At 43.6% G+C, this 23,319-nt stretch overlaps 1 protein-coding gene across 3 annotated transcripts in view; it reads left to right on the forward strand.

The window, feature by feature from the left end:
- Window positions 1-5,702: 5,702 nt before the first annotated feature.
- The window catches only part of nedd4l (NEDD4 like E3 ubiquitin protein ligase), a 640,458-nt gene continuing 622,841 nt past the window's right edge, over window positions 5,703-23,319 (forward strand). For all 3 annotated transcript variants that reach the window (XM_068031021.1, XM_068031043.1, XM_068031026.1), the window contains exon 1: window positions 5,703-6,073. In XM_068031021.1, coding sequence (XP_067887122.1) covers window positions 6,029-6,073 — 45 coding nt within the window. In that variant the 5' untranslated portion in view covers window positions 5,703-6,028. The remainder of the gene's footprint in view (window positions 6,074-23,319) is intronic.

Below are 23,319 nucleotides of genomic sequence, written 5' to 3' on the forward strand. Positions count from 1 at the left end.
CCAGCATCTATGAAATCACTCCAGTCTTCCACAGTTTTAAAACAACCGAGTGCTCACAAAAATATTAAAAAATTGAAGTAATTTCATAACAATAAAAATAAGGATGATGAAAAATTAAATGAAGAGGTTAATTAAATACTGGGAAGACAGCAGTTGTTGTTTTCAGTGCCTGTCATAAACTCAGTTTCCTCTCTACCAACTCCATCCCTCTCCTTGGCAACTCTGAGGCTGAACCAGACTATTTGTAATCTTGGTTTTATATATGACGCCAAGATGAGCTTCTGACCATGTATTTGCTCCCTCGCTAAAGCTGCCTGTTTGCATCTCCACAACACCGCCCAACACCGCTCCAGCCCCGGCTCATCTGCAGCTGAAACCTTCATCCATGCCTTTGTTACCTCTAGACCTGACTATTCCAACGCACTTCTAATCAGCCTCCCACTCTACCCTTTGTAAATTTGAGGTCATCCTAAACTCTGCTACTCGTGTCCTAACTTGTACCATGTTGTGTTGACCCATCACTCCTGTGCTCAATGGCATACATTCACTCCCAGTTAAGCAACACTTGGATTTTAAAATTCTCATCCTTGATTTCAAATCCCTCCATGGCCTTACCCCTTTCTATCTCTGTAATCTCCTCCAGCCCCACAATGCTCCAAGATATTTGTGCTTGTCTAATTCTGGTGTCTTGAGCATCCTCGATTTTAATTGCTCCACCACTGGCAGCTGTGCTGTCAGTTGCCTGGGCCCTTATCTCGGGAATTCCCTCCACCTCTCTACATTTCCTTTAAGATGCTTCTTAAAACCTACCTCTTTGACCAAGCATTTCGTCATCTGCCCTAATATCTCCTTAAGTGTCAAATGTTGTTTTATAAATATGCTTTATAAATACAAGCTGTTGTTGATGATATTAAATTAGAAGGCATAGCAAATAATTCTGAGGACCAAAGGATACTGCAAGTGTATGTTGATAAGATTAGATTAGAGATACAGCACTGAAACAGGCCCTTCGGCCCACCGAGTCTGTGCCGAACATCAACCACCCATTTATACTAATCCTACACTAATCCCATATTCATATTCCTACCAAACATCCCCACCTGTCCCTAAATTTCCCTACCACCTACCTATACTAGTGACAATTTATAATGGCCAATTTACCTATCAACCTGCAAGTCTTTTGGCTTGTGGGAGGAAACCGGAGCACCCAGAGAAAACCCACACAGACACAGGGAGAACTTGCAAACTCCACACAGGCAGTACCCAGAATCGAACCCGGGTCCCTGGAGCTGTGAGGCTGCGGTGCTAACCACTGCGCCACTGTGCCGCCCTGCTGAAATGAGCAAAAAATGTCAACTAAAATTGTATGTTATTAAATGTGAGGTGATACATTTTGGCTAAAAAGGTAATAATTATACTTTGAAAATGAGGGATAATACTTTGAAAGAGGCAAAGCCTGGTGTTGTGGAAGAGGGCAGGAATTTTGGGAGGGTTCAAAATCATGATACACTTAAAGCAGCAGTTCAAGCTAATGGAATACTGGATTTTAGGACAAGATGCAACGGTGAACCTGCATCAGTCACACCATAGTTGAAATACTGTGTGCAATGCTACTTAAGCCAATTGTGGCACTTCTCCCCTACCTGAGATTGGCTAACTTAGATCAGATCAAGGATCTCACATCAGACTGTGGAATAGTCTGCTGTTAAATAGCCTGCTGATGCTCACTGTCTCGCCTCACAACCAAAGAGTGGGCATTTGATTAGATTAGATTAGAGATACAGCACTGAAACAGGCCCTTCGGCCCACCGAGTCTGTGCCGAACATCAACCACCCATTTATACTAATCCTACACTAATCCCATATTCCTACCAAACATCCCCACCTGTCCCTATATTTCCCTACCACCTACCTATACTAGTGACAATTTATAATGGCCAATTTACCTATCAACCTGCAAGTCTTTTGGCTTGTGGGAGGAAACCGGAGCACCCGGAGAAAACCCACGCAGACACAGGGAGAACTTGCAAACTCCACACAGGCAGTACCCGGAATCGAACCCGGGTCCCTGGAGCTGTGAGGCTGCAGTGCTAACCACTGCGCCACTGTGCCTTCCACAAGGTACTGAGGGCAACCAGCTCCAATTAAAATGTACCCAGCAAAAAGGCAAGTCTTCAAGAGAGGAAGGGAGAAAATAGAAAAACCTTTATGATTTTATATATTTATAAAGAAATGTTTCAATAGGAACAGGAGTAGGCCATTCAGACCCTCCTGTCAATTCCACGATTCAATTAGATTATGGCTGATCTGTCTCTTAACTCCATTTATCTGCCTTTGATCCATATCTTTTGATACCCTTACTTAACAAAAGTCTGTTAGGACAAATTGAACTCTGAATGCTTAGATTTGAAGATGCAAAAATATGTGTTAATTTTGTCCAATATAATTAATTAATTAATTTTTGAAACTACTAAAAATCTGTGAAGCTGCAGTCACCACTGTTCTGAGATCTGTTCGCAGTTTGACTGACTACCCATTGAATGTAATCCCACATTTTACCATTCCATTGGAGATGGACCAGGAGGGGGAGGGGTGGTAAAATGGCAACAACAGGAGTCAGGAGGGAAGCTCAACATCTTTACGCTGCGACCGTATATTACCAAAAGTGGCTGGCCTGGCGGGAGGTGGTCACGCTGGAACGCAGCGAGAAGGTAATTAAGCCTATAAACTGTGATTTCATCAGGTTTTTATAATTTTACAAGGGGCACACAGGAATAACGGAGCTTCAGAGCCTTGCCAGAGACGATGAGGCAAAGGCTTAGCAGGAGGTCAGTGTTGGCTGCAATGGCAGCCATTGTGAAAGGTAGCGTGGTTTGGTAGGGAGGGTGAAACTAATCAGTGGTGCACACATAAGTACAATGTTTTGTGTTTGCCAGAGGATCTCTTGCGCCCATCCATTAGGCCAATCACTCTCTTGGGGCTCCACACCCATCTCACAATCCCCGAATGACTTGCCTGCCTCCATCCCTCCCAGCTCCAACGCCTTTTCCTCCATAGGTGTGAGGATGGCCATGTAGGGCATGCAGCCTCCAGTTCTTGACCTTCCCCTTGTGTAATGAGCTCTCTCCTCCTGTAAGCACTTAATTTCCCATTGTTGCTCACCCATCAAAAACGCATGATGTCCATGTTGGTGGTAGACTGACTGTCCATCATGCCTCCTAGATGCAACCACTCAGCAGTGGCTTTGCAGAAGTTACCTCTGCCTGACCGGTGTCCTGCAAAGAGAGGAAAATGTGCTGATGCCTGGTATCTACACTAACTGGATGGGCAGCTCCTTCTCCAATCTCATACTCATCCTCAGTCACAGTTAAGGCTGCTATCTTAACATTATGTGCTGCATTCACCTTGCCAGAATGCATCAGGTCATTGCCTCTTTTTCAGTACTGTAGCCAGGTATACATACAAACATAAATATGAATTAGGAGCAGCAGTAGGCCATTAGGCCCCTCAAGCCCGCTTCCTCCACCTTAGTAAGATCATGGCTGATTTGACTGCGGTCTCAACTCTACTTTCCTGTCTACCCTTTGATCCGCTTGTCAATTTAGAATCTATCTAACTCAGCCTTAAAAATATTTAATGGCCCTGCCTCCACTGCTCTCTGGGGAAGAGAATTCCACAAACTAACAACCTGCTGAGAGAAAAAAAATTCTCCTCATCTCTGTCTTAAATGGGGGAGCCCTAATTTTTAAACTGTGTCCCCTAGGTCTAGTCTCTCCCATAAGGGGAAACATTGTCTCAGCATCCACCCTGTCAAGTCCCCTCAGGATCTTATATGTTTCAATAAGATCACATCTCACTCTTCTAAACTCCTATGGGTATAGGCCCAACCTATCCAACCTTTCCTCTTAAGATAGCCTCTTTATCCCAGGAATCAGTCAAGTGAGCCTTCTCCGAACTGCTTCTAATGCAACTATATCCTTTCTTAAGTATGGGGGATAATCCTATGGCTGCTGACCTCCTCTTCTATCCAGGCCTGCTTGGTTTGGAGATCCGGTCTCCTCCTGCCGTCCTGAGGAACAGGACTTCCTTCTGTGCCCTTATGGCCTGAAGGAGTGCCTGCCGGGAGGCATCGGTGAATCTTGGAGTGACCCTTGATCTTCTTTTGGCCATGTCTTCAATTTGTGTTGCTGCCAGGGCACTCTCACTGCCCTCTCTGGGGCTGCTGCATTAACATGTCCTGCTAGCTGGCTTTTAAAGATGGTGGCAGCATTTCAAGAGCTAGAACAATCCTCCCCGCCTCCGCTACCTAACTGGCTACCTCTCCCACCTGCTGACAGTTAATTGGCCAGCCCTGAGAATATCAAGATTGCAACTCCGTCTCACCACCTCCACAGTCACGCCACTTGCTTTTGGTCCTGGTGGAGGGACTTGCTTGCTTCTGGTAAAATTCAGGCTTGTGTGCAGGGATTTCACCCCTGTGACTCACTTCTGAGTTCACATGACTGGGAAGAAGTGAGGTGCCCTGTGTGTACCTAACTGTCTTCAGCAGAAACAGATGCAAAAGCAAAATACTGTGGATGCTGGAAATCTGAAATAAAAATAGAAAATGCTGGAAATATTCATGAAATAAGGACGAAAGTTCTGACGAAAGGTCACAGACTTGAAACGTTAACTCTGTTTCTTTCTCCACAGATGCTGCCAGACCCGCTGAGTATTTCCAGCATTTTCTGTTTATATTAGAGAAGCAGATGCACATTGTTCCATATGTGCGTGTGTCTTATTTTGCGTCCTATAGTTGGCTTTAGTTTTAGATTGGATACTTGTCTTACAAATCGTTAGATTGTACAAATATATATATCCTGTAACCCTGAACTCGATTTCAATTTTCTGAAAAATGTTTTGATTGTAATATTCATCGTTGCACAGTACACAATTTGGCTGCACTGTTCATTTCCATTGACTGCAGTCAGTTGGCTGGACTGCATACACCACTGCAGATCATACAGTAATTCGCAACAATAAATGATCCTATCACAGGTAGGAGTCACTCTATTCCCCACAGATCCCTTCGAAACAGCAATGTAACTTGGGAATGTGGAATGAAACTACATTTAACGAAGGGCGAGGACGTTCAATTTTTATGCTATTTGCGCAATCCTCAAGGAGTCCAGTCCGGTTCGGTGTCCAGATACGCGAAGGTAACAACAGCGACCGACAGCAGTGAATGCAGGAGATGCTGAACAAGAAGCTCCACAAAAAATAGCTGCTCACCTTTAGCAACACCAAACAGACTTGGCCGTTTTAATCAAACGTTTTACAATTAAACGCCATAAACCTATCTATATATTTTTTAATGAACTGAATTGCTCAGCACAACGAGGATCACAGTCCCCGTTATGAATGGAAACATCGTGTACACCTCCGCATGAAAATACAAAGAGACATTTAACAGAAATGAAACCATTGGGAAATATATGTTCTTTCTAAACTGGGGAGAAGCGACTGTAACAATCTGGAGCGTGAACTATGGAACTCCCACTCAACCTAACTTGGCAGCGCCGCCAGGCCCCGCCCACCCTTCCGCCTCAGGACAGAATCCGTGCACGCGTTTGGCTGGGAGAGGGCCAATGGGCGGCGGAGGGGCGCCGCTGATTGGACCGGCGGGGACGTCACTCAAACGAGCTAGTTCGGTTGACTCACGGGCGTGGATGTGACAATGTAACGAGCGCGCATGTCCCGATTTTCTCTGCAAAGGGGTTTGGAGGCAACGAATTTTGTTTGCTTTTGAAAGGAGCTACTGATTGTTGGTGATATTGTGCTGCATGTTTTGGCGTGTTGGCCGCGCGACCACTTTCCTGTAGCCTTTGCAGAGCGGTTTGAGAAGCTTAGTCCTTCTGGGAGTGTGCTTTTTTTTTTGTGAGCAGGTATTTTTTGGGAAGCTTGTCCAGTCTGTGTGTTACTTGCACCCCCCCCCCCCACCCCCCCTCCCCACCTTCCCTTCCTCTGTCCCTTTCTCCGTTTTGGTTCTATGGCGACGCAATTCGATACAATTTATGGACTTTCAGAAGATGAAGTGAGTACTGTTCGTTTTTTTTGTGTATAATTTCTGATTGAAAATGAGTACAAAGTACTGTAGAGTTTCCATAACCTGTGCTTATAGCCAACTGTACAAAAGCCAGTCAGTCCCTGGTGCTGTGCTGTCAGCCATTCGGGCACAAACGTTTGTTTCTTTTGTGTATTTATCCTACTTTTCTAAGCACGAAAACGTAAACAACTCTTTGGCATTTAAAACAGAGCTACTTTTGCACGATCTGGGAAACCGACTACGATTATTGATTGTTTATAGGGTAGGGGAGGAACTTATTTTTTTATCTTTTGAAGGTTTCATTTCTCCTCTTGTTACAGACGGAAAGAAGGGGGCAATTTATGCATTAAGTGGGTAACCACTGTCTGCTCATCAGTGTCGCCCTGTACATCTCATTTGCTGTGGTTTGGGACTTCAATAAAATAAAACAGTGAGAGTTGTTTAGTTATGGTTCTCTTCTCATCCCACATCTGTTGTGAAACGAAAACCGTGTGTATCAGTCAGTAACATGTGTCTGTGTTAATGTGAAGAAGGAATAGGGTTGTGGAGTGGGCACAGCTGACTTTTGTTTTCTATTTCCATTTTATACCTACAATTAACTGATATTTGTGTTGCTTCAACTAGGGGATTTTAGCGGGCAGATTCTGGGGATTTTTGAAAACCATCACTGCTACTTGAGAAAAATGTCGAAATTCCAAATTTTTTTTCATATAAAGGATTACTGAAAATGGGCTTTTGAAGGACCATCTTTATTTGCCTGTTTCTTTTCTGGATAGCACTGTTGAGCCATCATGTGAGTGATATCGGCATAAGACGCGTTGAACTATTGAGTGATTATTTGGGTGATGTGCGGTATTACAAATTATTTGTGTTGTGTGTGTATGCAGTAGACTGGATGCATGATCATGGCTTAATGTGTGATGTATTTTTTTTAAATGCTGATGTAAGGCACTGACTCTCTTAGTGGTCCTGTTTCATGGGTATTGGCATTTCTTAAATGTTACATTGTTCAAGTGGCTGTTCTTTGTGAGCCCAGGTGTAGGGTCACAGCAAAATATTGAATCGTGAGGAATCAAAGCTGAGTCAGAACTTGTTCTCAACCACACCAATTTGTATTTACGCAGCACATTTAACTTAAAATATGCTAAGGTATTTCACTGGAGCATAAACACGCACAAATTAAAGCTAAGCCAAAGAAGGACATATTAGGACAGGAGACTAGGTTTTAAAGTGCATCACAGAGGGAGAGAGAGAGAAGTGGAGAAATTTAGGGAGGAAATTCTGAAGCTTGCAGCCGAGACAGCTGAAGGTACAGCAAACAATGGTGGTGGGGGAGGGATGGGGTAGGAAGTGGGGGATATGCAAGGCCAGAGTTGGAGGAATGCCGGGTTCCTGGAGAGTTGTTGCGCTGGAGGAGATTAGGGATAGGGTTCAAGGCCATGGAGAGATTTGAATACAAGGATGAGAATTTTAAAACCGAGGCATTGGTGGACCAGAGGCCATTGTAGGTCAGTGAGCATGAGAATGATGTGTGAATGGGACTTTGCATGTTAGAATATGGGTAGCGGAGTTTTGGATGAGTGGAAATTTATAGAAAGGACGGAGGCTGGTGGTAGAGCATTGAAATAATGGAATTAATAATGGAGGTAACGAAAGCATGGATGAGCGACCAAGTTCGGTATGCAAACACGTTTTTCAGCTAGAATTGCTGTATCGTATTTCGAAATGGGACCCTGGTGCTTTTATTTAAACAACTTCCTCAAGGATTCCTGGTGCATGATAATTGTCAAATGAAATTCGGTTCTTATAAATGGGCATGATGAACCTCTTGAACAAGATAACATTTTTCTGCAGAGATTCCTCAGTGATAGAATGGTAGTTTTCCCATTCAATCGATCTAAGCATAAATCCCACTTTTTTTATTCAGTTGAAGAAAAATGGGTAAGAAGGAAAGGACTGTATTCTGTTTCCATTTCAGTTTCCCTGACCCTGATCAACTTGAAATTTTTGGATCTATATGTGCCTGTAAAGATGCAGTTGCACATCCTCTTGTCTGTTTCCAAGTAATGGTCTGCACTGGCAACAGACTCGTCTGACTGTACCACCACATATGTGTATATCTGGTGGAAGAATAGAAGGATACTTGGGTTAGAGGATCTACCTTGATCATTTAGATATTTATTGACAAAATGTCTGCTTGTATTCTGACAACATACCCACAGGAAGTATAAATATCAGTTGCCTGCTGTCATGTTCTGACTACTTTTTTGTTTTTAAAAAAAAAGGCCTATTTAAGGCTGAAATTAATGTTATTGGGCCACACAGATTGGATGCTAACTGTTGCTGTGAAGTTAAACTTTTAGTTCTGTAGTATTCAGTTAATCTAATGCATTATCTGCCATTATCACAGTTCAGCTGTGCCTTAGTTGGTAGCACTCTCACTTGTGAGTCAGGTTTGAGGGTTCGGGTCACACTGCAGAGACTTGAACACAATCTAGGCTGACAATCCAGTGCAGTATTGAGGGAGTGCTGCACTATCAGATGTGCGTCTTATAGATGAGACGTTAAACCAAGGCCGCTTGCCTTCTCATGTGTTCGTGAAAGATCCCATAGCACTGTTGGAAGAAGAGCAGGGGAGTTATCTCCAGCGTCTTGGCCAATATCTATCCTCAATGAGCATCACAAAAACAATTTTTTTTTGTTCGTGTGATGTGGGCATCGCTGGCTAGGCCATCCCTAATTGCCCTTGAACTCGGTGGCTTGCTTGGCCATTTTAGAGCGCAGTTAAGAGTCAATCACATTGTTGTGGATCTGGAGTCACATGTAGGCCAGACCAGGTAAGGATGGCAGATATCCTTCCCTGAAGAACAAGATTGAACCAGATGGATTTTTACAACGATCAACAATGGTTTCATGGTCACCATTAGGCTAGCTTTTTTTAAATTCCAGATTTATTAGTTGAATTCAAATTTCACCATCTGCTGTGGTGGGATTTGAACCCATGTCCCCAGAGCACTAGCTGGTCTTCCGGATTACGAGTCTGCTGACATTACCACTATGTCACCGCCTCCCCATCACAAAAACAAATTATCTAGTCATTATCACATTGCTGTTTGTGGGAGCTTGCTATGTACAAAATGGCTGCCTCATTGTGTACATTACAACAGTGACTGTACTTCAAAAGTACATATTGGCTGCAAAGTGCTTTGAGACATCCTCAGGTTGGGAAAGGCACTATATAAATACAATTTTTTTCATTTGTGTGCAGATAACACTCGTCAAAATAACTGATGAGCAATTTGTGCTGTAGTGCAAATTTTGAGCACAAGTACATCTGTGCAAAGAATTAAGCATTTCTAAGTATACTGCTATCACAGGATGAAGGTCTACCAATAGCAAAACTAAATGGAATCAGTCTTGTTACCATGGTAACCATTTTCATTATTAGATACCCACTCTGGAGTGGTTTGTGTGTTGCAGTTTTACATTTAACATATTCTATCTGCTCATTGTGTGTGTGTTTATTTATATGTATATAAGATATATGCATACTCTTTTCAACATACATCAAAATTTGCCAAGGTATTTGAGGAACTGGGTGGGAATGGACTTTGAGTTGGAGTTGGGAAAGAGTTGTAGTGAAGTGACCAAAGACTGGAGCTAATCAGCAGGTGAGGAACATGAAACAAGTAGCTCGCAGAACAGGATCGCTTTGATCTTGTCAGTGTTAAACTGCAAAAAGTTCTGTCTCAATCATGACATAACATTGAACTGCCAATTGAACAGTGCAATATTGCATGACCATCGGTTTGGCCTACATTATATCTCATTCAGAAGCACCTTGCAGTTATCCGCCATTGCCATATCTAGTTGTTTCTTCCGTACATCAAGGATTTTTACCTTCTCCATTCTACCTGGAAGTCTGTTCCTTGTGTGGATCACATTGATTTATTTTCCTAATATCTGTCCTGAAGTTACGGTTTACTAGTTTGAACCTATGTTCCCTGTCCTATACCCACAATTTAACAAAGTAACCTCCTGGATTTACCCATTCCATGTCATTTACAATCTTGTATACCTCTGATATTCCCTCTCAGTTTTCTTTGTTCCAGTTGAACATTCTACCCGACTCCTCTTATAGTTCAGATCCCTGACGTTTGGGATAAGCCTGGTTGCTCTTCTCTACACTGCCTCCACTGCTTGAATGTCTTGGCAACTGATACAGAAATGGTACTGAGCTGACCTCTGCAAACGATCAGAAGTTTGTTGTCTTGTATATTCCAGTGCTTTGTATGGTGTAACATTCTATTGCTGCTCAGCAATGGTTGGGCATACTTAATGTCGAGCAGACTCAGACTTCTTTTTCAACTTTGTATTTAGCTGTAGGTGTCCAGTGTGGTCATACAGAGGCGAAGTTGAATGTCTTGAGTATAAATAAGGAATTTGATCATATGTCAACAGAATAACGTTGTTCATACATAGCACGGGCAATAGTGCAATGGGCAGTTTACACTTGTGAGTAGCTTTGGCAATTGGTTCCAGTAAATGGTGATTTTATATGGATATTTTTGATATTCCTTTGTGAGTGGTGGCTGTTCCAGATCACTTTTTTTTTTCTTCACTCCAACTCCATGGTTGAGTTGTATATTCTTTTGACATGACATGGCCATTATATAAGGAAAGAAGCAGGATGTTTGTTAGTAGGTTACAAACTGAGGCGGGATTTAAAACATTTTCTTAGTTTAGTCATGGTTTTAAACTTGTGTTGAAGGATGTGGGTAGCACTGGGAAAACTGTATTTGTTGCTCATCATCCTGAGAAGGTGGTGGACCTTCTTGAACTGCTGCTGTACTGCGAATGATGTTGCAGTAGGCAACATCTAGTGATAATGAAGGAGCAGCATTGCATGCCCAAATCAGGATGTAATTTGGAGGTGGTGGTGTTCCCATGGTAGACTTGGAATTCCATAGACTTGAGCTCATCCAAAACTCTGCAGTTGTTATCCTAACTCTCACCAAGTCCTGTTCACCCCTGTGCTCGCTGAGTGCCATTGGGCACCTTGTCTGGCAAAACCTGTTCTCATCCTTGTTTTCAAATAACTCCATGGCCTGTGCAACCTCCTCAAGCCCTACAATCTTCCACCTTCCAAAGCTGTATCCATCTTTGCTCAAAATCCATATTTGAATTCCTCCAATCAGATTTTTGCCTCTGCCGGAGTACTGTAACAGCTCTTATCACGCAGAATGTCATTTGTAACTTTGATAGTTTACCTTAGTCACAATCTCTTGCTCCTTCTCAACTTGCCTGCAGCCTCCCAAACATCATCAGCTATTTTACCAACGACCTTCCCTCCAACATAAGGTTAGAAGTGGGGATGTTTGATGATTGTGCAGTGCTCGGTACCATTTGCAACTCCTCAGATACTGAAGCTGTTCGTGCCCGCCTGCTGCAAAACCTAGAAAACATTCAGGCTTGGGCTCCTAAGTGGCAAGTAACATTCGCAGCACACAAGTGCCAGGCAACAATCATCTCCAACAAGAGAGAATCTAACCATCTCCCCTCAACATTGAGTCTATTTTTTTTTGTGGACTCATTTCAATTGTGGAGATGGATTCATTGGAAGGTCAAAGATTTAATAAATGCTGGACTTCGCTTTGTTGTTGCCAGTTCATTAAAAGGACACAGATGTTGTTTGAAAACAAGCTTTGCTGGATATCATGTGCTTTGGTCTCAGTAAACAACAGAAACCTTGGTGACCTGGGGAAGATGTTAACAGAAACGCCACATGCCAAGCTTTATGGAGGTCAGGAGGTTGATTTTCTGGTTGGTGTTTTGCCTGCCAAGCAAAAAGAAACCACCCAATTCGCCTCTTTCTCTACCTCTTTGAAGAAACTCTGCAAAGATCCAGTGTGGGAGAGTTAAAATCCCTGGTGCTGCATCTCTCCTGAGAAACTGAAAAAACCTGCCAGGAAGTGTGTCCAGCTGCAGCTCTTGTCAGACCGCATGACGGCTCTGGAGCTGCGGGTGGACTCACTTTGGAGCATCCGCGATGCTGAGGAGGTCGTGGATAGCACGTTTAGCGAATTGGTCACACCGCAGATTAGGATTGCTGAGGGAGAAAGGGAATGGGTGACCAAAAGGCAGAGAAAGAGCAGGAAGGCAGCGCAGGTGTCCCCTGCGGTCATCTCCCTCCACAACAGGTATACCATTTTGGATACTGTTGAGGGAGATGGCTCACCAGGGGAAGGCAGCAGTAGCCAGGTTCATGGCACCGTGGCTGGCTCTGCTGTTCAGAAGGGCGTGAAAAAGAGTGGAAGGGCTATAGTCATAGGGGATTCGATTGTAAGGGGAGTAGATAGGCGGTTCTGTGGTCGAAAACGAGACTCCCGAATGGTTTGTTGTCTCCCAGGTGCACGGGTCAGGGATGTCTCAGATCGGCTGCAGAACATTCTGAAGGGGGAGGGCGAACAGCCAGTTGTCATTGTGCACATAGGCACCAATGATATAGGTAAAAAACGGGATGAGGTCCTACAAGCAGAATTTAGGGAGTTAGGAGCCAAGTTAAAAAATAGGACCTCAGAGGTAGTAATCTCAGGATTGCTACCAGTGCCACGTGATAGTCAGAGTAGAAATTAAAGAATAGTCAGGATGAATGCGTGGCTTGAGAGATGGTGCAGGAGGGAGGGGTTCAGATTTCTGGGACATTGGGACTGGTTCTGGGGGAGGTGGGACTATTACAAATTGGACGGTCTACACCAGGGCCGGACTGGAACCAATGTCCTTGGGGGTGCTTTTGCTAACGCTGTTGGGGAGGGTTTAAACTAATGTGGCAGGGGGATGGGAACCAAATGAGGAGGTCAGTGGACAGTAAGGAGGTAGTAACTAAAGCCTGTAAGGAACTAGATAATGAAGTCAGCGTGACCAAGGGAAAGAGTAGGCAGGGAGCAGATGATGAATGCAAAGGGACTGGTGGTCTGAGGTGCATTTGTTTTAATGCAAGAAGTGTAGTAGGTAAGGCAGATGAACTTGGGGTTTGGATTAGTACCTGGGAGTATGATGTTATTGCTATTACTGAGACTTGGTTGAGGGAAGGGCATGATTGGCAACTAAATATCCCAGGATATCGATGCTTCAGGCGGGATAGAGAGAGATGTAAAATGGGTGGAGGAGTTGCATTACTGGTCAAAGAGGATATCACAGCTGTGCTGAAGGAGGGCACTATGGAGGACTCGTGCAATGAGGCAATAAGGGCAGAACTCGGAAATAGGAAGGGTGCGGTAACAATGTTGGGGCTGTACTACAGGCCTCCCAACAGCAAGCGTGAGATAGAGGTACAAATATGTAAACAGATTATGGAAAGATGTAGGAGCAACAGGGTGGTGGTGATAGGAGATTTTAATTTTCCCAACATTGACTGAGATTCACTTCGTGTTAGAGGTCCAGATGGAGCAGAGTTTGTAAGGAGCATCCAGGAGGGTTTTCTAGAGCAGTATGTAAATAGTCCAACTCGGGAAGGGGCCATACTGGACCTGGTGTTGGGGAATGAGCCCGGCCTGGTGGATGAAGTTTCAGTAGGGGACTACTTTGGGAATAGTGATCACAATTCCGTAAGTTTTAGAATACTCATGGACAAAGACGAGAGTGGTCCTAAAGGAAGAGTGCTAAATTGGGGGACGGCCAACTATACCAAAATTCGGCAGGAGCTGGGGAATGTAGATTGGGAGCAGCTGTTGGAAGGTAAATCCACATTTGGTATGTGGGAGGCTTTTAAAGAGAGGTTGATTAGCGTGCAGGAGAGACATGTTCCTGTGAAAATGAGGGATAGAAATGGCAAGATTAGGGAACCATGGATGACAGGTGAAATAGTGAGACTAGCTAAGAGGAAAAAGGAAGCATACATAAGGTCTAGGAGGCTGAAGAAAGACGAAGCTTTGAAAGAATAATCGGGAATGTAGGACCAATCTGAAACGAAGAATTAAGAGGGCTAAAAGGGGTCATGAAATATCATTAGCAAACAGGGTTAAGGAAAATCCCAAAGCCTTTTATTCATATATAAGGAGCAAGAGGGTAACTAGAGAAAGGATTGGCCCACTCAGGGACAAAGGAGGAAAGTTATGCGTGGAGTCAGAGAAAATGGGTGAGATTCTAAACGAGTACTTTGCATCGGTATTCACCGAGGAGAGGGACATGACGGATGTTGAGGTTAGGGACAGATGTTTGATTACTCTAGGTCAAGTCGGCATAAGGAGGGAGGAAGTGTTGGGTATTCTAAAAGGCATTAAGGTGGACAAGTCCCCAGGTCCGGATGGGATCTATCCCAGGTTTCTGAGGGAAGCGAGAGAGGAAATAGCTTGGGCCTTAACAGATATCTTTGTAGCATCCTTAAACACGGGTGAGGTACCGGAGGACTGGAGAATTGCTAATGTTGTCCCCTTGTTTAAGAAGGGTAGCAAGGAAAATCCAGGTAATTATAGACCGGTGAGCCTGATGTCAGTGGTAGGGAAGCTGCTGGAGAAGATACTGAGGGATAGGATCTATTCCCATTTGGAAGAAAATGGGCTTATCAGTGATAGGCAGCATGGTTTTGTGCAGGGAAGGTCATGTCTTACCAACTTAATAGAATTCTTTGAGGAAGTGACAAAGTTGATTGATGAGGGAAGGGCTGTAGATGTCATATACATGGACTTCAGTAAGGCGTTTGATAAGGTTCCCCATGGCAGGCTGATGGAGAAAGTGAAGTCGCATGGGGTCCAGGGTGTACTAGCTAGATGGATAAAGAACTGGCTGGGCAACAGGAGACAGAGTAGCAGTGGAAGGGAGTTTCTCAAAATGGAGACGTGTGACCAGTGGTGTTCCACAGGGATCCGTGCTGGAACCACTGTTGTTTGTGATATACATAAATGATTTGGAGGAAAGCATAGGTGGTCTGATTAGCAAGTTTGCAGACGACAATAAGATTGGTGGAGTAGCAGATAGTGAAGGGGACTGTCAGAGAATACAGCAGAATATAGATAGATTGGTGAGTTGGGCAGAGAAATGGCAGATGGAGTTCAATCAGGGCAAATGCGAGGTGATGCATTTTGGAAGATCCAATTCAAGAGTGAATTATACAGTAAATGGAAAAGTCCTGGGGAAATTTGATGTACAGAGAGATTTGGGTGTTCAGGTCCATTGTTCCCTGAAGGTGGCAACGCAGGTCAATAGAGTGGTCAAGAAGGCATACGGCATGCTTTCCTTCATCGGACGGGGTATTGAGTACAAGGGTTGGCAGGTCATGTTACAGTTGTATAAGACTTTGGTTCGGCCACATTTGGAATACTGCGTGCAGTTCTGGTTGCCACATTACCAAAAGGATGTAGATGCTTTGGAGAGGGTGCAGAGGAGATTCACCAGGATGTTGCCTGGTATGGAGGGTGCTAGCTATGAAGAGAGGTTGAGTAGATTAGGATTATTTTCATTAGAAAGACGGAGGTTGAGGGGGGACCTGATTGAGGTGTACAAAATCATGAGAGGTATAGACAGGGTGGATAGCAAGAAGCTTTTTCCCCAGAGTGGGGGATTCAATTACTAGGGGTCACGAGTTCAAAGTGAGAGGGGAAAAGTTTAGGGGGGATATGCGTGGAAAGTTCTTTACGCAGAGGGTGGTGGGTGCCTGGAACGCGTTGCCAGCGGAGGGCACGATAGCGTCTTTTAAGATGTATCTGGACAGATACATGAATGGGCAGGAAGCAAAGAGATCCAGACCCTTAGAAAATAGGCAACATGTTTAGATAGAGGATCTGGATCGGCGCAGGCTTGGAGGGCCGAAGGGCCTGTTCCTGTGCTGTAATTTTCTTTGTTCTTTGTTCTATTAATTCTCAACGCCTGCTTTAGAAAAGATCCCAGTGACTCCGCCCCATATACCCGGACGCCAGACCAAAAGGGAGAACTGACTTCCTTCCATATCTTTTTTTTCTTCAAAAATTACCAAGTATTTGGCCAAAGTATTCTTTTTTTTGTAATAGATCTCTGCAGAGAGAATTTCTGTATTTTTTTCAGACTGTGAGGAATTTAAAAAAGGAACTTTCATATTTTAATCTGTGTGTGAATACTTTGCTTCATTACTGGATAAGTCTTGTTCGATACTAACTCATAATGTTGTTGTTTATTCAAGAAACCTGGTTGGTGTATTTTGTTCTGGGATAAAGAATAGAGTATATGATTGACCCCATTGATAACTGGGTAAACATTTTTGAAATATCTGTTGTGACCTGCAGAGAAGTGGGACTAGAAAAGACAGTGCACTCGTCCCACCTCAGAAGTAACAACGTTCAATAGCATTTCCGTCGCTGGATCCCCCAGAGTCAACATCCTGGGGGTTACCATTGACCAGGAACTTAACTGGACTAAATGCTGTGGCTACAAGAACAGGGTAGAGGTTGGGAATTCTACAATGAGTAACTCACCACCTGACTCGCCAGAGCATGTTCACCATCTACCAGTCAGGAGTGTGATGGAATACTCTCCACTTGCCATGATGAGTGCAGCCCAACAACACTCAAGCTCAACACCATTCAAGACAAAGCAGCCTGCTTGATCTGCACCCCATCCACCACCTACAACATTCACTCCCTCCACAGTGTGTACCATCTACAAGATGCAGTGCAGCCGCGCACCCAGGCTCCTTCAACAGCACCTTCCAAACCCGCAAGCTTTAACACCTAGAAGGACAAGGACAGCAGGTGCATGGGAGCTTCACCATCTGCAAGTTCCCCTCCAAGTCACTCACCATCCTGACTTGGAACTATATCGCCATTCCTTCATCATCTCTGAGTCAAAATCCTGGAACTCCTTCCCTAATAGCACTGTGGGCATACCTACTCCACAGTGACTGCAGTGGTTCAAGGCAGTGGCTCACCCCCACGTTCCCAAGGGCAATTAGGGAGTGGGAATTAATGCTGGCCTTGACAGCAAGGTTCATATCGCAAGATCAAATAAATAAAATGTTTCAAAAAAATGATGAGGCCAAGGGTATATCCTTGGGGAACACCAGAGGTAACAATGCAGGATTGGGAATAGATGTCATTGCAGGTGATTCTGTGGCAACGACTGGATAGATAAGAATGGAACCAGGTGAGAATAGAACCATCCAGCTGCACGATGGCAGAGGTACTGGAGGACGATGGTGTGGTCATCAATGTCAATGTCTACGACACGCTGTTTCCTGTTTGCATGCTGTGTCTCGGTGACAACATCTGAAAATACAGCATCAGTATGCCGATGGCACCAAGCTTTACTTCGCCTCCACCTCTCATGACTCTTTGACTGTCTAATTTATCAGACTGCTTGTCTGACATCCAGTACTGGATGAGCAGAAATTTTCTCCAACTAAATATTGGAAAGACTGAAACCCCACCACAAACTCCATTGCAGAGCTGCAAACTCCATCCCTCTCCCTGACAACTGTCTGAGGTGCAACAGACTGTTGGCAATCTTTGACCCTGAGATGAGCTTCTGACCATACGCCCATGCCACCACGAGACCGCCTATTCCACCTCTAACATCACCCAACTTTGCCTGTGCCTCAGCTCATCTGCTGCTGAAACCTTCAGCCTTTGTTCCCTCTGAACCAGACTATTCCAATATGCTCCTGGCCAACCCCCCACATTCTAGCTGAGTAAACTTGAGCTCACTCTAAACTCTTCCCGTGTCGTAACTCGCACCAAGTCCTGTTCACCCATCACCCCTGTGCTTGCTGATTGACGTTGGTTCCCGGTTAAGAAACATCTCTTTTAAAATTCCCATCCATGTTTTCAAATCTCTACAAGGCTTCGCACTACCCTATCTCTGTAATCTCCTTCAGCTCCACAACCCTGCAAGGTACCTCTGCTCCTCCAATTTTGGCCTTTTGAACATTCCTGATTTTAATTGTGCCACCATTGTTGACTGTACCTTCAGCTGCCAAGGCCCTAAGCTCTGGAATTCCCTCCTAAACTTCTCTGCCTTTCTATCTGTCTTTCCTCCTTTAAACTGGTCCTTAAAACCTACTTCTTTGACCAAACTTTTGGTCATATTTCGTAATATCAACTTTTGTGGCTCGGTATCAAATTTTGTTTGAAGTTGCTCCTGTGAAGTGCCTTTGGATGTTTTACTACGTTAAATATAAACATAAGTTGTTGCTGTTCTTCTTGATGGGAGAGGTTGCGGGAAGGGTGAGCCGTTGTCAAAATAAGCTCTGTTTTGGCAGTTTCTGTGAGAAGGGCTGAAGTGGTTTTTAAGGATTCAACAGGTAATCTTGGGGAGGGTTGGCTTGGTGCTGGGAGGTGACAATGTGTTAAAGGATCCTTAGAAAATAAGAAGGACATTGGAGATGGGATGGTCATTGGAGGGAATGTGTGGATCTAAGATAGTACTGTAACCATATAAAGTTTATATTAAATTTGATTTCATCTGATTCTAATTTTCAGCCAGTTGGTAGAGATATCCCGTATCTCTGTTTTTCTTTCTCTTCTCTTTTGCTGTGAATTTTTTTCTTCTTCCTTCCTGAAGGTATTAGGTTTTACTCTTACTTTTAGTTCTATGCCTGTGGTATCTTGCCATCTGTGGACCTAAACAGTGAGTGGCCTTGCTCGTTGAGTGTCTTCTACTGGAAGTACATAATGAATAGAAGGAAACCTAATAATTTTTTTCCCCTCTCTATTTTACAAGCTAGGGGAGTTTGTAGTATCCCCATTATTTTTCTGCCTCATATCAGCAATGACAGAGATGTTTGTGCCTTAAGCTATGTGAGGTTTGCATGGTTTTGCTCTTAACTGCCTAACCTGTTGGAGCAACACGAATTTCAAAGGAGTTAATAGGTCTTGGTTATATATATTTTTATTTATTTATTTAGAGATACAGCGCTGAAACAGGCCCTTCGGCCCACCGAGTCTGGGCTGACCATCAACCGCCCATTTATACTAATCCTACATTAGTCCCATATTTCTACCCCATCCCCACCTTTCCTCAATTCCCCTACCACCTACCTATACTCGGGGCAATTTATAATGGCCAATTTACCTATCAAGTCTTTGGCTGTGGGAGGAAACTGGAGCACCCGGCGAAAACCCACGTGGTCACAGGGAGAACTTGCAAACTCCGCACAGGCAGTACCCAGAATTGAACCCGGGTCGCTGGAGCTGTGAGGCTGCAGTGCTAACCACTGTGCTGCCCATATATGTAGTATAACTTTGTCTGTTTCTTTAGATTTTTCTACAGGAACATAAAGTACACTGTGAAATGCAAAAAATATCACTAATATTTTCAATGAAGCTTGAATATTAAGTAGTGGCTGATCAAATTATTGCTTTCAGGAAAATCTGACAAAACTAATGAGGCAAAACAATGTAAATCGAGCACTGCACCTTGGGTACAATTTCACTGTAAATAACCAGAGTCTTGTAATTTTATAGATTAGCGAGCAGATGAGTTACTGTAAATAGTGTCTCCTTTTATGAGAATGTTGCGGTGTTACTTGCAGACTGTTCAATACCGTTATAGATTTAACTTCTCTTTGCTCTGGTCATAAATGAAAGGTGCTGGAGATTGAAACTCTTCAGGGATCACAAAGTACCTATTTTCTCTCCTCTCCTGACATCTCTGATGTGAGATATGAGGCGCTTAGCTGTCTCCAACGCAGAGGCTAACTGGTCAACTGTCTTAGCCTACGTGCTAGCACTCCCCCATTAGTTTCATTGTCGTGAGACCCACCTCCAGCTTTTCTCTCCCAGCCAATCTGGTGATCACTTAACTATCTCGTCTGAACCCAGTGCGAGTGAGGCAGGTAGGGGGAATCAGCATGGAGTGATGGAGGAGCCTCAGCCCCTGACCTTGTCCAACAGGTACGAGGTCCTTGCTACCTGTGTGGGTGAAGAGAAGAACTGCAAGGTGGATGAGCGGACTGACCATGGCACCATAATGAAAGATGCCATTCCAGTGGGGGGAGTGAACAGGAATGTGGTAGTGATAGGAGACAGTATAATCAGGGGGATAGATACTGTTTTCTGTAGCCACAACCGGGTGCTCTGACGGCTGTGTTGCCTGCCCGATGCCAGGGTTAGGGACGATATCTAGAGGCTGAAGAGGAACCTGGAGTGGGAGGGGGAAGGATCTAGTTGTCATGATCCATGTGGGAACCAATGACATAGGTAGAACTCGAAATTATGTTCTGCTTAGAGAATTTGAGGAGTTAGGGTCCAAATTAAAAAGCAGAACATCAAAGGTAATCAGCTCCGGATTGTTACCTGAGCCACGCGCAAATTGGCACAGGGTCAAGCAGATTAGAGAACTAAATGCGTGGCTCAACGAGTGGTGTGGGAAAAAGGGGTTTCAATTTTTGGGTCACTGGTACCAGTACTCGGAAGAGGGAGCTATTCCATTGGGATGGGCTTCACTTGAACTGGGCTGGAACCAGTGTCCTGGCCAGTCGCATAACTAGGGTTGTGGACAGGGCTTTAAACTAACATTTGGGGGTGGGGGGATGGTGGGGAAGGGTTTTGGTAAAGGGAAATTTAGAAATCCAAAGAGAGGGGTCAGGGCATTGGATCAGGATAGTGAAGTGGGTAACTCCCAACAGAATGGAACAGGAAGGGACAGAGTTTTATAAAAACTGTACGTTGGCAAATAAGGTCATTGTAGGGAACAGAGGTAAAGAAATGAAATAAAAGTTCCTTTATCTGAATGCATAAAGCATCTGTAATAGGATAAATGAACGAGTGGCATGAGTAGAGGTAAATGATCTAGATCTAATTGCCATTACCGAGCCATGATTACAAGGGGATCGAGGTTGGGAAATGAATATTTCAGGGTATACAATATTTTGGAGAGACAGACAGAATGGCAAAGGAGGAGGGGTAGCCCTGATAAAGGATGGCATGACATTAATAAGAAGGAATCTGGCCTCAGGAGATCATGAAGTAGAATCAGTTTGAGTGGAAATTAGGAGTAGCAGGAGTCAGAAAACACTGGTGGGAGTAGTTTACAAGCCCCCCAACAGTAGTTATATTATTGGACAGAACATTAAACAGGAAATTATTGGAGTGTGTAAAAAAAGGTAATGTATTAATTGTGGGGGACGTTAATCTGCATATAGACTGGGACAATCAAATTGGCAACAGTGGTCTAGAAGATGAATTTGTAGAATGCTTTCATGACAGGTTTTTGGAGCAATACGTTGTAGAACTGATTCGGGATAAAGCTATTTAGATCTAATATTGTGTAACGAAGCAGGGTTAATAAGCAATGTCATAGTAAATGATCCACTGGAAATAATGATCACAATACCATTGAATTTGATGTTAAGTTTGGAAGTGACATATTTCAATCACAAACAATAATCTTAAACTTAATCAAAGCCAATTAGGAAGGTATGAGGGGAGAACTGGCTACGGTTAACTGGGTAAAAATACTGGAAGGTATGGCGGTAAATGATTAGTGGGAAACATTTAAAGAAACAATTCAATGGGTTCAACAAAAGTACATTCCGTTCAAAAACAAAAACTCGTCTACAAAAACCCATCAGTGGCTCACTCAAGAAGTTAAGGAGAGTATTGGACTAAAAGAGGCTTGCAATGTTGCAATAAATAGTAACAAATCTGAGGATTGGCAGTGTTTTAGAAGCCAGCATTGGGCCACCAAAAGTTGATAAGGGGAAAAAATAGAATGATAGTAAACTAGCCAGTGATATTAAAACAGATTGTAAGAGCTTTTAAAGGTACATAAAAAGGAAGAGAGTATCTAAAGTTAGACATTGGTCTCTTAGAGGCAGAGATAGGAGGAATCATCATGGGGAATGAGGAAATGGCAGAGGCATTGAACAGATATTTTGTGTCTGTCTTCACAGTTGAAGACACTATTTCCATACCAGAAATAGGCAGTAACCTAGGGACTAAAAGGGGTGAGGAAGTTAAGGATATTGATAGCAGCTGAGAAAAAGTATTGGAGAAACTTGAAGGACTAAAATCTGACGCCCTGGGACCAGATGACCAACATCCTAGGGTTCTAAAAGAGATAGTGGATGCGCTGGCTATGATTTTCCAGAATTCCTTAGATGCAGGAATTGTCCCCTCAGATTTGAAGTTGGCAAATGTTACGCTGCTTTTCAAGAAAGGAGGTAGAGAGAAAACCGGGAACTGCAGGCCAGTTAGCCTAACATCAATTGTTGGGAAGATGCTGGAAATTATTATGAAAGAAGTCTTAACATTGTACTTGGAAAAGCATAGTATGATTACAAGAAGTCAGCATGGTTTTACTAAAGGGAGATCCTGTTTGACAAATTTATTACAATTTATTGAAGATGTAACTAGTAGGTAGGGTAGATAAAGTGGAACGAGTAGATCTAGCATACCTGGATTTTCAAAAGGCATTTGATAAGGTGCCACATATAAGATTAATAAGCAAGATAAGGGCTCATGGTGTTGGGGGTACTATATTAGCGTGGATAGAGGATTGGTGAACAGACAGGAAGGAGAAAGTGGGCATAAATGGTTGGCAGGCATTAAATAGTGAGATGCCACAAGCATCAGTGCTGAGGCATCAACTGTTTACACTCTATTAATGACCTGGATGAACAGACAGAGTAATGTATCTACGTTTGCTTGCCCTGATGGGAAGCTGTGGGGAGGACGTAGAGAGGCTGCAAAGAGATATAGGCATGGTTAAGTGAGTGGGCAACAAGATGGCAAATGGAGTATAATGTAGGGAACTGTGAAGTTGTTCACTTTGGTCATAAAAATAGAAAAGCAGAATATTTTTTAAAAGGTGTGCAAGTGTTGATGTTCAGAGAGACTTGGGAGTACTCGTACAAGGAATGTACAAAGTTAACATGCAGGTCAATTTTATTTTGAGTGCCTCTCTCTATTTAGGATAGGGGACCCTGGAACTGTCAACATTTGCATGTGTCCCACACAAGTTTGAAAGATTGGAATTTGAAAAAAGTCAAATAAACGATTGAATATTATTGAAATGTGTAAGATTCTGAGCGGGTTTGACAGAGTAGATGCTGAGAGGATGTTTCCATTCATGGGGAAATTAGAATTCTGGTACAGTTTCAAATTCAAGGCTGAGTTAGACAGATTGTTGATGTGCAAGGGAGTTGAGGGTTATGGGGAGCAGGCAGGAAAGTGGAGTTCAGGCCACAATCAGATCATCCATGATCTTATTGAATGGCATATCATGCTCAAGGGGCTGAATGGCCTACTCTCACTCCTATTATGTTC

The sequence above is a fragment of the Heterodontus francisci genome, chromosome 1, assembly GCF_036365525.1.
Source record: "Heterodontus francisci isolate sHetFra1 chromosome 1, sHetFra1.hap1, whole genome shotgun sequence".
NCBI lineage: Eukaryota > Metazoa > Chordata > Chondrichthyes > Heterodontiformes > Heterodontidae > Heterodontus > Heterodontus francisci.